Below are 12,755 nucleotides of genomic sequence, written 5' to 3'. Positions count from 1 at the left end.
GATCATCCAAATGCACTCTAGCAAACTTCAGACGGGCCTGGACATGTACTGGCTTAAGCAGGGGGACACGTCTGGCACTGCAGGATTTGAGTCCCTGGCGGCGTAGTGTGTTACTGATGGTAGGCTTTGTTACTTTGGTCCCAGCTCTCTGCAGGTCATTCACTAGGTCCCCCCGTGTGGTTCTGGGATTTTTGCTCACCGTTCTTGTGATCATTTTGACCCCACGGGGTGAGATCTTGCGTGGAGCCCCAGATCGAGGGAGATTATCAGTGGTCTTGTATGTCTTCCATTTCCTAATAATTGCTCCCACAGTTGATTTCTTCAAACCAAGCTGCTTACCTATTGCAGATTCAGTCTTCCCAGCCTGGTGCAGGTCTACAATTTTGTTTCTGGTGTCCTTTGACAGCTCTTTGGTCTTGGCCATAGTGGAGTTTGGAGTGTGACTGTTTGAGGTTGTGGACAGGTGTCTTTTATACTGATAACAAGTTCAAACAGGTGCCATTAATACAGGTAACGAGTGGAGGACAGAGGAGCCTCTTAAAGAAGAAGTTACAGGTCTGTGAGAGCCAGAAATCTTGCTTGTTTGTAGGTGACCAAATACTTATTTTCCACCATAATTAGCAAATAAATTCATTAAAAATCCTACAATGTGATTTTCTGGATTTTTTTCCCTCAATTTGTCTGTCATAGTTGACGTGTACCTATGATGAAAATTACAGGCCTCTCTCATCTTTTAAGTGGGAGAACTTGCACAATTGGTGGCTGACTAAATACTTTTTTCCCCCACTGTATAGACAGGTGTGTGCCTTTCCAAATCATGTCCAATCAATTGAATTTACCACAGGTGGACTCCAATCAAGTTGTAGAAACATCTCAAGGATGATCAATGGAAACAGGATGCACCTGAGCTCAATTTCGAGTCTCATAGCAAAGGGTCATGAATACTTATGTAAATAAGGTATTTCATTTGTTTATTTTTAATTAATTTGCAAAAATGTCTAAAAACCTGTTTTCGCTTTGTCATTATGGGGTATTGTGTGTAGATTGATGATGGGAAAAAATATTTTATACATTTTAGAATAAGGTTGTAACGTAACAAAATGTGGAAAAAGGGAATGGATCTGAATACTTTCCGAATGCACTGTATATTGTCATGCTGTCGACGAACTACATGATAAACGTGTCCGTCCGTCCATCCATCCATCCATGTTTCTCCAGGCGGTAGCCCCCTTACAGAGGTCTCTGGAGATCCGGGAGACGGCCCTGGACCCGGACCACCCCAGTGTGGCCCTGTCCCTACACCAGCTGGCCGGGGTTTATGTCCAATGGAGGAAGTATGGTAACGCAGAGCAGTTCTACAAGCAGGCCCTAGAGATCAGTGAGAACGCCTTCGGATCGGACCACGCCTGTGTCGCACGCGAACTGGACTCCCTGGCCATGCTCTACCAGAAACAGAACAAGTGAGTGAGTGTGTGTGTGTGTGTGTGTGGCGGGTGGTGTGTGGGTGTGTTTCAAGTAAAGTTGCTTTGTGATTGACGAGTCATCTGTTTTCTATTTGTATTCATGCCAAGGCAGCAGCTACTCTTCCTGGGGTCCTGCAACATTAAGGCAGCTATATACAATTTCAAATATTACATGACATTATATTTCATAACACTTTACCCAATACATGTAGTGTGTTCCCTCAGGCCACTACTCCACTATCACATAATTACAATACAACATACATGTGTATGTGTGTGTAGAGTGAGTGTCTAAAGTCATGGTCAAATGTTTTGAGAATGACACAAGTATTGGTCTTCACAAAGTTTGCTGCTTCAGTGTTTTTAGATATTTTTGTCAGATGTTACTATGGTATACTGAAGTATAATTACAAGCATTCCATAAGTGTCAAAGGCTTTTATTGACAATTACATTAAGTTTATGCAAAGAGTCAATATTTTCAGTGTTGACCCTTCTTTTTCAAGACCTCTGCAGTCCGCCCTGGCATGCTGTCAATTAACTTCTGGGCCACATCCTGACTGATGGCAGCCCATTCCTGCATAATCAATGCTTGGAGTTTGTCAGAATTTGTGGGTTTTTGTTTGTCCACTCGCCTCTTGAGGATTGACAACAAGTTCTCAATGGGATTAAGGTCTGTGGAGTTTCCTGGCCATGGACCCAAAATTTCGATGTTTTGTTCCCCGAGCCACTTAGTTATCACTTTTGCCATATGGCAAGGGACTCCATCATGCTGGAAAAGGCATTGTTCGTCACCAAACTGTTCTTGGATGGTTGGGTGAAGTTGCTCTCGGAGGATGTGTTGGTACCATTCTTTATTCATGGCTTGTGAGTGAGCCCACTCCCTTGGCTGAGAAGCAACCCCACACATGAATGGTCTCAGGATGCTTTACTGTTGGCATGACACAGGACTGATGGTAGCGCTCACCTTGTCTTCTCCGGACAAGGTGTTTTCCGGATGCCCCAAACAATCGGAAAGGGGATTCATCAGAGAAAATGACTTTACCCCAGTCCTCAGCAGTCCAATCCCTGTACCTTTTGCAGAATATCAGCCTGTCCCTGATGTTTTTCCTGGAGAGAAGTGGCTTCCTCGCTGCCCATCTTGACACCAGGCCATCCTCCAAAAGTCTTCGCCTCACTGTGCGTGCAGATGCACTCACACCTGCCTGCTGCCATTCCTGAGCAAGCTCTGCACTGGTGGTGCCCCGATCCCGCAGCTGAATCAACTTTAGGAGATGGTCCTAGCGCTTGCTGGACCTTCTTGGGCGCCCTGAAGCCTTCTTCACAACATTTGAACCTCTCTCCTTGAAGTTCTTGATGATCCGATAAATGGTTGATTTAGGTGCAATCTTACTAGCAGCAATATCCTTGCCTGTGAAGCCCTTTTTGTGCAAAGCAATGATGACGGCACGTGTTTCCTTCTAGGTAACCATGGTTAACAGAGGAAGAACAATGATTTCAAGCACCACCCTCCTTTTAAAGCTTCCAGTCTGTTATTCTATCTCAATCAGCATGACAGAGTGATCTCCAGCCTTGTCCTCGTCAATACTCTCACCTGTGTTAACGAGAGAATCACTGACATGATGTCAGCTGGTCCTTTTGTGGCAGGGCTGAAATGCAGTGGAAATATTTTTGGGGGATTAAGTTCATTTTCATGGCAAAGAGGGACTTTGCAATTAATTGCAATTCATCTGATCAATCTTCATAACATTCTGGAGTATATGCAAATTGCCATCATAAAAACTGAGGCAGCAGACTTTGTGAAAATTAATATTTGTGTCATTCTCAAAACTTTTGACCACGACTGTATATGTATGTGTGTATGTACGTGTGTGTGTGTCTCTTCACAGTCCCTGCTGTTCCACAAGGTGTATTTTTACCAGTTTTTTTCAAATCTGATTCTACTGCTTGCATCAGTTACCTGATGTGGAATAGAGTTCCATGTAGTCATGGCTCTATGTAGAACTGTGCGCCTCCCATAGTCCGTTCTGGACTTGGGGACTGTGAAGAGACCTCTGGTGGCATGTCTTGTGGGGTATGCATGGGTGTCCGAGCTGTGTGCCAGTATTCCATACAGACAGCTCTGTACATTCAGGTCGTCGACACCTCTCACAAAAACAAGAAGTGATGAAGTCAATCTCTCTTCCACTCTGAGCCAGGAGAGACTGACATGCATGTCATCAATGTTAGCTCTCCATGTACTTTTAAGGGCCAGCCGTGCTGCCCTGTTCTGAGCCAACTGCAATTTTCCCAAGTCCCTCTTTGTGGCACCTGACTACACTACTGAACAGTAGTCTAGGTGCGACAAAACTAGGGCCTGTAGGACCTTCCTTGTTGATAGTGTTGTTAAGAAGGCAGAGAAACACTTAATTATGGACATACTTCTCCCCATCTTAGCTACTGCTGTATCAATATGCTTTGACCATGACAGTCTACAATCCAGGGTTACTCCAAGCAGTTTAGTCACCTCAACTTGCTCAATTTCCACATTATTCATTACGAGATGTGGTTGAGGTTTAGGGTTTAGTGAATGATTTGACCCAAATACAATGCTTTTAGTTTTGGAAATATTCAGGACTAACTTATTCCTTGCCACCCATTCCGAAACTAACTGCAACTCTTTGTTAAGTGTTGCAGTTATTTCAGTTGCTGTAGTAGCTGATGTGTATAGTGTTGAGTTAACAGGTATGAGCAAGCCGAAAAACTAAGGAAGAGGTCTGTGAGGATTCGCCAAAAGACTGCCCGCCAGAAAGGCCATATGGTGAGGACACATGAGAGCATGGTTGGTTGTTCTTCCTGCTTTATGGCTTTAGTGTGTGTGTGTGTGCTTTTGTGCGTAGGTGTGTGCGTAATGTGTATACATTAATAGTGAATTGACTGTGTCACTATCTCTGCAGTGTGATTGTGTCTAATGAGTATGCATTAATAGTGAAGTCTCTGTCTGTGCAGTATGGCTTCACTCTGCTACGTCGGCGGGCCATCCAGTTAGAGGAGCTGACTCTGGGTAAAGACACAGCAGATTGTGCCAAGACCTTCAACGAGCTGGGAGTCCTCTACTACCTCCAGAACAACTTGGAGTGAGTCAGTCCTTACACATCTACACTTTGTGTAGCCGTTAGCGATGATGCTAATGATAACCTTCTTCTGGTAGAGATGGAAAGACTTTCCCAAAAAACATCTCAATTAAATGTTAACTACAAAGTAGTCTATGCCTACCTGGCAGAGTGATATCATGATTATTTGCATCAATCTAGTGGCCATTTGTTTAGCAAACTTTGCAATCACATGAGCGAACCCCAAAATCCTAAATTATTCTATTTTTCCCAGTCCTCAAAAGGGGTCTCCTGATGTGGTTTAAACATTGTTGTGGACTTAAAACATACAATTTTGTTGTTTTCTGAAAAACAGAAACCAGGAAAAACAAAACGGAGAAAACGGAATTTGGGGGAAAACTATATGGAATCAGGCAAAAAATATAACCGGTTTTATAGGAAGAAGTCTGTGAGGATATGGGACCCGTGAAATTTGATGCCTCTGCATGGCATTCAGCATTAAAGAAAAACTCCACCCAAAGACTATATTTTGTCCATTGTTGATATAGTCCCAAAATACAGAAATCTGGCCTGTATGATGCATCATATGTGACCAACCGCCTCGATTCAGTCTTATGTAGCAAAATTTGAAATTGTGTTTTTTACATTGGATAAAAGTACAGACTCAGAGCTAGACATTTACATTTACATTTTAGCAGACGCTCTTATCCAGAGCGACTTACAGGAGCAATTAGGGTTAAGTGCCTTGCTTAAGGGCACATCGACAGATTTTTCACCTAGTCAGCTTGGGGATTAGAACCAGCGACCTTTCGGTTACTGGCACAACGCTCTTACCCACTAAGCTACCTGCCGCCCCAGTTGTAGACAATTGTATATCATACACTGCATTTGAGGAACAATGGGAAAGTAATTCTGCTTTGAAAGTTGATAAACTTGTAACCCCACTTTTGAGAAAATGGCCCTTGAATGTTTTGGTACACCTACTGGAGAGCTCTTCTTTGTCTAAACCCATTCAGCATCGTTCCCACCCTCTTAAGCCTTAGCCCCACCCATCTCTTTTAAGGATTCACATGTGAGACCATGTGCTAAACAGAGTGAGTAAGGTAGTGTAGTAAACAACCAAATATTTCAAGACTAAAAGTGGTGAGAGTAGTAGCCTACAATAAGGAAAAACTCCAGGTAAAAATACACTTAATCTAGTTCTTGGCCTATATCCTAATCTGACTTTGGTGCAGGTCATGTTGTTCTTCACATTACCGTCTCTGGTAAACACACACTATATCAAATCAAAAGTTTATAATCTCACATGCACAGGATACAGAAGGTGTAAACGGTACAGTGAAATGATTGCTTGCATATTTGCATAGTAGCAATATCAAAAATAGTGTCCAGATAAAAATATTTTATAAATATTTTATAATTATTAGATGATGCTTACCCAGACACTAGTGGTGTGCCGAGTAGTCAGACAAAAAAAGTTTTGTAACTGATACATTTTCTGGATACGATTATGATCCAAGTATTTTTTGTAATTATCTGTGATCGGAAGAAGAAAAAAATGTGGGTGCCAGCAAGCATGTTTCTCATGTGTCAGTCACAGAGTTTCTAAACCATATTGTACTGTCTTTGAGTCAGTCATGTGTGTGGTCTAAATAACTCAACTGGCTAGTTTGCCTGTCTGTAAAGAGAAAGGCGGGCAGTACGTTGATCCTGCTGCTCTGATAGGGTGAAGATGTATTTCTCCGTCCACTCGCTTCATAATTTCACCCGATCACTTTTCCTTCCATGTTTTCGGTCTGATCATTTAGATTGCTGCTGCCTGCTACTATGATCAATCAGATGGCGAGGACGTTTGCTGTCAAGCTATCAATGTGCATAATATCTAACAAGTGGGGCAAGGGTAGGGAAAAAGATGAAACGCTAATGTGCATTCTGACTGAGTGACAGCAAACTTGGCTGCCCGCTGCAAATTGAGGACACACAGACACACACACACCCCTCCACGCGCTGCTCCTAATCTGCAGCTTTTTTGCAGTGAGAACGCGCAGGGGGGTATTTTGCCATCTATTTATGCATATTACGAATATAATCCGATCCGAATATCAACTGTCAATTTACGGATACAATTATGAATATGAGTATGTCATGTCGGCACACCCCTACCAGACACGCTTGTCTAAATTAATGGGTCATGTGAAAGAAATGCTATAACCACCTCCCAGCCACATCTAGCTAAGTGGATGGGTCACTATTGTCTAGACATTTACAAATGTTCATGAAATACAATAGATGGTCGTAATCACTCAGACACAGCTGGCTAACTTGATGGGTCATGGAATCATCTGGCGAAGTGGAATCTTTTTTTTTAGACATGTAGCTAGCTGGCTAGCTAGCTAAACAATACTACTAGCAGTACAAACTGATTTTCATAGCTAGCCACTGTGCATGAAATGCTGTAGTATGAATCTGCAGGTAGCTAAAGCTAACCAACTAGGTTCAATGTTAGCTAGCTAGCTAACAGTACGCTTTAACTTGCAATGAAAATGACTTTCTGACAAAATTAGAAACGTATAATAATCTGAAAATGTAGCTAGACTCTTACCCGTATACATGGATGAACGATTCACGGCAGACTAGAACCCCTTTAACTCTGTTTTGTTTGTACAGCTTGTTTGACCTGCGCTGTGTCAAGTCACTCCGGTTCACACTGACCGTGTGCAGAAAGTAGTCCATTACAACTTGAAATACAATAGATGGCCGTAATCACCCCCAGACACACCTGGCTAACTAAATTCAGGGCAGCAATGTTGTTGATAGCAGTAGCAATACTTTTGCAGTTCTCCATGCAAGTATTATCTACATATACTGAGCAGCTCATGTTATAGACAGAATCATGCTACTTGCCAGACCAATCCAAACTCATCTCTGGGCATGTCCAGCCCATCCATTATCTCAGCCAATCATGGCTAGCGGGAAGGTTCCTGTCTTTTTCCGTGGCTAAACCAACAATTTTATTTGTATTTACAGATGGCATACAAGTTTGTTATTAGGGCACATGAATGTCCCAGAAGGAATTTCTGCAAAATAAACACATTTTGAGGTAGTGACGTGTGACATACGCCAAGCTTCCTGAAACGGGTCACGTATGATATACGGGCCAGATTTCTTTATTTTGAAAGTCACATATCTTGAAAACTTGATTGCTGATATGCAACACATTTTGGGACTTTATCAACAATGGACTAATGAAACAAATACCAAAAGATAGTTTTTGGTGAAGTTGTCCTTTAAGGAGATGGATTGGGGGTATGGCCCTGCGATAGACTAGCGTCCTGTCAAGGGGGGTACAGGTACTTGCAGGTTTATGCCCTAATGGGTCGTTCTGGCTCACGCAAGGCTTACTTACTAATTCACTTTTTCAAACCCTCCACTTTACATCTGTTGTTATATTTTGATTGCCAAATGAAAGAAGGTAAAGTGTAACCAATGGTTTTCAATGTGATTCGTTTTTTAATATATTTCACTAGCTAGCTACTCCAGGGACACTAGAAACGCTTAAAGTATATTCAAATATTATTTGAACCGAGGCGTCTCTCTAATGTGTCCAGGGCAGCCAAAGTGTTTCTGACCCGTTCTCTGGAGATGCGTCAGCGTGTGTTGGGGCCGGACCACCCTGACTGTGCCCAGTCCCTCAACAACTTGGCGGCCCTACACACTGAGAGGAGAGAGTATGAGACCGCAGAGGACATGTACGAGAGAGCCCTGGACATCCGGAAGAGAGCCCTGTCCCCTGACCACCCCTCCCTGGCCTACACCCTGAAACACCTGGCCATGCTCTACAAACGCAGGGTGAGTTTAGGAGATGGGACGTGTCTAGCAAAGCCACCATGGGGCTGTTGAACAGACCCTATAAAGCGTAAAAACTAAGAGTATACATTAAAGCAGTGGTATTCGAAGTCGGGGTCGCGACCCCTAGTGGGGGGGTTGTGTCATTAGATTTGGGTTGGGGTTGTGAGAAATTCTTGCCAAATAAATGGGTTCCCCAGACATTCTGGTGGAAAAAATTGTGTCCCCGCTGAAAAAGTTTGAATACCACTGCATTAAAGTATACATTCAAATGCTTTTAGTCCACTCCAGATGTAGGATTAATCTGAATGCAACCGTCCCATATCTGGTAAATTTATGTGCATTGCTGTTTGAAAGTTAGCCTAGAGAGCTCTAATTCTTATTCCTCACTCACTCACCTCAAATTCTATTAGCTTGTAGCTTGTGTGTAATCCTGATTTGTGAAGCTGACAGGGGAGATGTTTGTGTTGTCCAGGGGAAGCTGGAGAAGGCTGTTCCTCTGTATGAGCTGGCTCTGGACATCAGGGAGAAGAGTTTTGGACCTAAACACCCCAGTGTGGCCACAGCATTGGTCAACCTGGCTGTACTCTACTGCCACCTGGTGAGAGGACCAACACTTCAAACAGTTAACTGCATACCAGACCTGGGTTCGAATTGAAAAATCCTTTCAAATACTTTAAGCATTTCATTGAGTCTGCCTGGAGTGCCAGAAGGGTGGAGTTTGCAGTTTTGGAACTTTTCTATTGGTTTATTAAGCTAGGCAAGCTCAAACAGGCACAGATAAAAACATATATATATATTTTTTATGTATTTGAAACCCAGATCTTTTGCATACAAGAGAAAGATGGGAACTGCTGGAAAGCATTTAGCTGTATATGGTTTGATTTCAAGACTGTCAAGACTCACTGTCTCTCCTTAGAGACTCTGTCTGGACATTTGGTTAAGTACTTATGTTATATCTGTGATGTGTTATTGTGTGTCTGGCAGAAGAAGCACAGTGAAGCGCTGCCCCTGTATGAACAGGCTCTCAGAGTGTATGAGGACAGTCTGGGACGCTCACACCCACGTGTCGGAGAGACGCTGAAGAACCTAGCTGTACTCAGGTGAGTGCACACACACACCCCACAAACATATACTGTACACACACACACACATATACACATGACCTGTCCCAGACACACAAACACCTTCTCTATTCTTGTATGTGCTCTGGAACGCACCCAGCATCACACAAATACACACACTCAAAAAAGACACATCACAATTTTAAATCTTATTTTTATTGATATAAAATAGACAGTAACAAAACTTACTATACCTACCAATCCTATATTTTCTATTTGATCTTATCTCACTTCTACTTCTACAAAATAGATCAGTGATTTACAGGAAGCCCATCTCTACAGCCAACCCCAACACCCCCGGAATGGCTCCCAGTTTCTCCATCTCTTCATCAGAAAATACTTGTAAAACTCCATCCTCGTAAAACTCCCTCCGCACTTTCCTGTAGAACTCCACCTTGCGCCTCATCTCCATGTCCTTGTGGAACAGACAGCGTTTCTCCTGCTCAGGCAGGTGTTGGTTGTGGTAGCAGAAGCTGGCAATGTTTAGGGAGTGGGATTTCCAGTACCACTCACAATGCAAGATCTCTGAGAAACTCGGGATGACCTGACCTAAAGTCACATACAAAACCAATTCTATATGTACCTAAATGTATTTTAAACATGAAAAAATACAAAATGTTTTGTAATGAAACAAATCCTGGTAAGAATACAGTGTTAGATTTTTACCATTGATGATGGGATTTGAAGGTCTTGCAGGAAGATACTGATGACCCTGTGCCATCAATGTTCGGGACTGGCTATATTGCTGGGTGTGGAAGCTCATTAAAAAAATATATAATATTAGATAGCAGAAGCAAGTCGCACATCAAGTCTTGGGGTTGTCGCCACCAAAACTGAGTTCCAAATCAACATTGGTTCTTATCAACCAAACATTCTAACATTTGAAATTCTACTAAAGTTGCTCTTTTCAATTGTGATGTCATGATATTTAAATTAAATTGTATTCTTATGAATAGAATCACCATGGCAAAGAAATAGATTGGGTTTCAAATCAACACTGTTGCTCTCAACAACCAAACATTCTAAATTCAAACATTCGACCAACTTTGATTTGGTTGATTTTGTATTTTTATATGATTTTAAAATGGAATTGTCATGACATTGAAAAATAATGAAACATACACACACTCACCATCTTATTGTTAATACTAGTACTATAAGCTGAAGGACTAGTTTTATTTTCATTAGTAATCTCTTTATGAACCCTGTTACCTTTTCTCTCTCTTTTCTGTCCATCATCCTGTCTTCCCTCCTCTCTCGCTCCCAGCTATGAGGAGGGGGACTTTGAGAAAGCAGCAGAGCTCTACAAGCGAGCCATGGAGATCAAGGAGGCGGAGCCGTCTCTGGTGTGTGGGAAGGCCCCGTCTCGGCACTCGTCCAGTGGGGACACGTTTAGCCTACGAGGGCCAGCCCCTCTCCAACATGCCCCCAGGTGATCCCTCCCTCTACCACCTCACCCGTGGGGGACCTAGAACACTGGGGCTCTTTCCCAATTTGTCTTCCCTCGATTCCTCGTGTGACCTTTGCTCATCTCCTTATAGAAATGCATTAGTGGAGAAGGTCCAAGGGTAGGGATCTTGGATCTTCTCCTCCAACAATATTCTTTGAGAAGGAGATGGTGAGATAGGGTCCGGGGAATCACGGAAAGAGAATTGAAGTAGAGCCAGGATCCACAATCTGCATTCCTGAGAAGAACGTCCATCGAACTCTCAATGGTTCTTTATGCTGCTTTGAGATGGAACGGTGTTGTAATGTCGCCTGTCAAGTGTACTGTAGCTAACTGCCTTTATGGAAATATGAAGTATGCTTTATTTAATGTCTGTTAAATGGCTTTATTGTTTTGTTTAAAAAATATATATATTATTAATGTAATCATGTATTATTATTATTATTATTATGAAAGAATGTGAAATGATGTCAACACCGCCCTTGTCAGGGCCTGAAACTCAGGTTAAGAAGGTTTTTTATTCCATATTCACAAATGTTTCCACATTTCAATGACTCTCTGTTAGTACCTATGGAAGTGTGTAGCTGTTGAAATTACATTTGAATTTGATAATGGTAATTGGATGATTAATCAATATCACCACTAACTGTAAGTCGCTCTGGATAAGGGTGTCTGCTAAATGACCAAAATGGAAATTCCTATTGATGTACGCTTCCATAACTATCGTATGCATGCTCATATAAAAACAAATATTGGAGCTGTATTGTTACAGAATACTGAGCTCAGGTACTTTTGCTGTGCCGGTTATGCAATCAGTGCCAAGTCTTCATGCAGTACAGTAATAGATATGAATGCATATTGTATTTTATTCATGTAAACTATGACATATGCCTGTTTCAAGATGGAACCTTGATCTCATGCCATGGTGCATATCAATAATTGTATATCACTGAGCAGTTTAAATGTATTTACCTCACATAAAGTACTTATGCAAGTAAAATAATGGGTTTCAAACCCATGCCATCAGTTTTTCAACAGAATTCTGCCCTATTGCAGAGGTTCTGACACTCTATTTTAGAACATGGAGAGACAGTAAGATACAGTATACCTCCTGCAATGGAGATTTGTGTGGTGTCAATGCTTAGTTATTAAAGGTGGTACACAGCAAATTCTCCAGTGTTAAATCAACACAGTGTTAAATGTAACTGTTCCAGTGTCTATATGGGTCCACACCTTTCAGTGTTAAATTAAAACACTGCTTACTGTAAAGCCTTGTTTGCATATTTCACAGAATGCCTTGCCTTCTGAGTGAACTGTAGAGTTACCACCCATGACTATTTGTTAGTGACAGAGACATGGTTGTTGCATTCGTAAATGTTCAGTCTTGTGGCCTTCACCAAGTGAGATCCTAAGCGAATATGCTATCATTCAAATTTAATTTAGGACAATACAATATGTATTTCATAAGGCCTTATTTTGAGGGCCTAGTTTTACTCTAATACAGTGGCCTGAAACTCATGGTTTACAGGCCACATCAGGCCTGCAAGTCACATTATGCTGGCTTGCAAAGTTATGTGTAATTCCTATTGGAATCCAGCCAGTGGGGATATCCAGCATTTGGAATTGTTATTCACCTGCATTCGGAATGAATTCCAGGGTTGGAAAAACTAAGATATGAGACTACCTCTGGAACAACCATTTCAGTAACGGATGCAAGTAACAGATTGGATTAGTTCAGAAAAATGCATGTTATTTATATTTGAGTAGCATAAGATTAATTAATCA

General features: G+C 42.0%; 1 protein-coding gene across 1 annotated transcript in view; it reads left to right on the top strand.

Moving 5' to 3' along the window:
* Window positions 1-12,504, top strand: part of nphp3 (nephronophthisis 3) — a 30,528-nt gene extending 18,024 nt beyond the window's left edge. Inside the window, exons 21-27 of the mRNA XM_041881118.2 lie at window positions 1,219-1,460; window positions 4,186-4,261; window positions 4,450-4,577; window positions 8,162-8,402; window positions 8,875-9,000; window positions 9,387-9,502; window positions 10,791-12,504. Coding sequence (XP_041737052.1) covers window positions 1,219-1,460; window positions 4,186-4,261; window positions 4,450-4,577; window positions 8,162-8,402; window positions 8,875-9,000; window positions 9,387-9,502; window positions 10,791-10,959 — 1,098 coding nt within the window. The 3' untranslated portion in view covers window positions 10,960-12,504. The remainder of the gene's footprint in view (window positions 1-1,218; window positions 1,461-4,185; window positions 4,262-4,449; window positions 4,578-8,161; window positions 8,403-8,874; window positions 9,001-9,386; window positions 9,503-10,790) is intronic.
* Window positions 12,505-12,755: the final 251 nt, after the last annotated feature.

The sequence above is a fragment of the Coregonus clupeaformis genome, chromosome 7, assembly GCF_020615455.1.
Source record: "Coregonus clupeaformis isolate EN_2021a chromosome 7, ASM2061545v1, whole genome shotgun sequence".
Taxonomy (NCBI): domain Eukaryota; kingdom Metazoa; phylum Chordata; class Actinopteri; order Salmoniformes; family Salmonidae; genus Coregonus; species Coregonus clupeaformis.
Note: the sequence above shows the minus strand (reverse complement) of the source record. Positions and strands in the feature narration are given on the sequence as shown.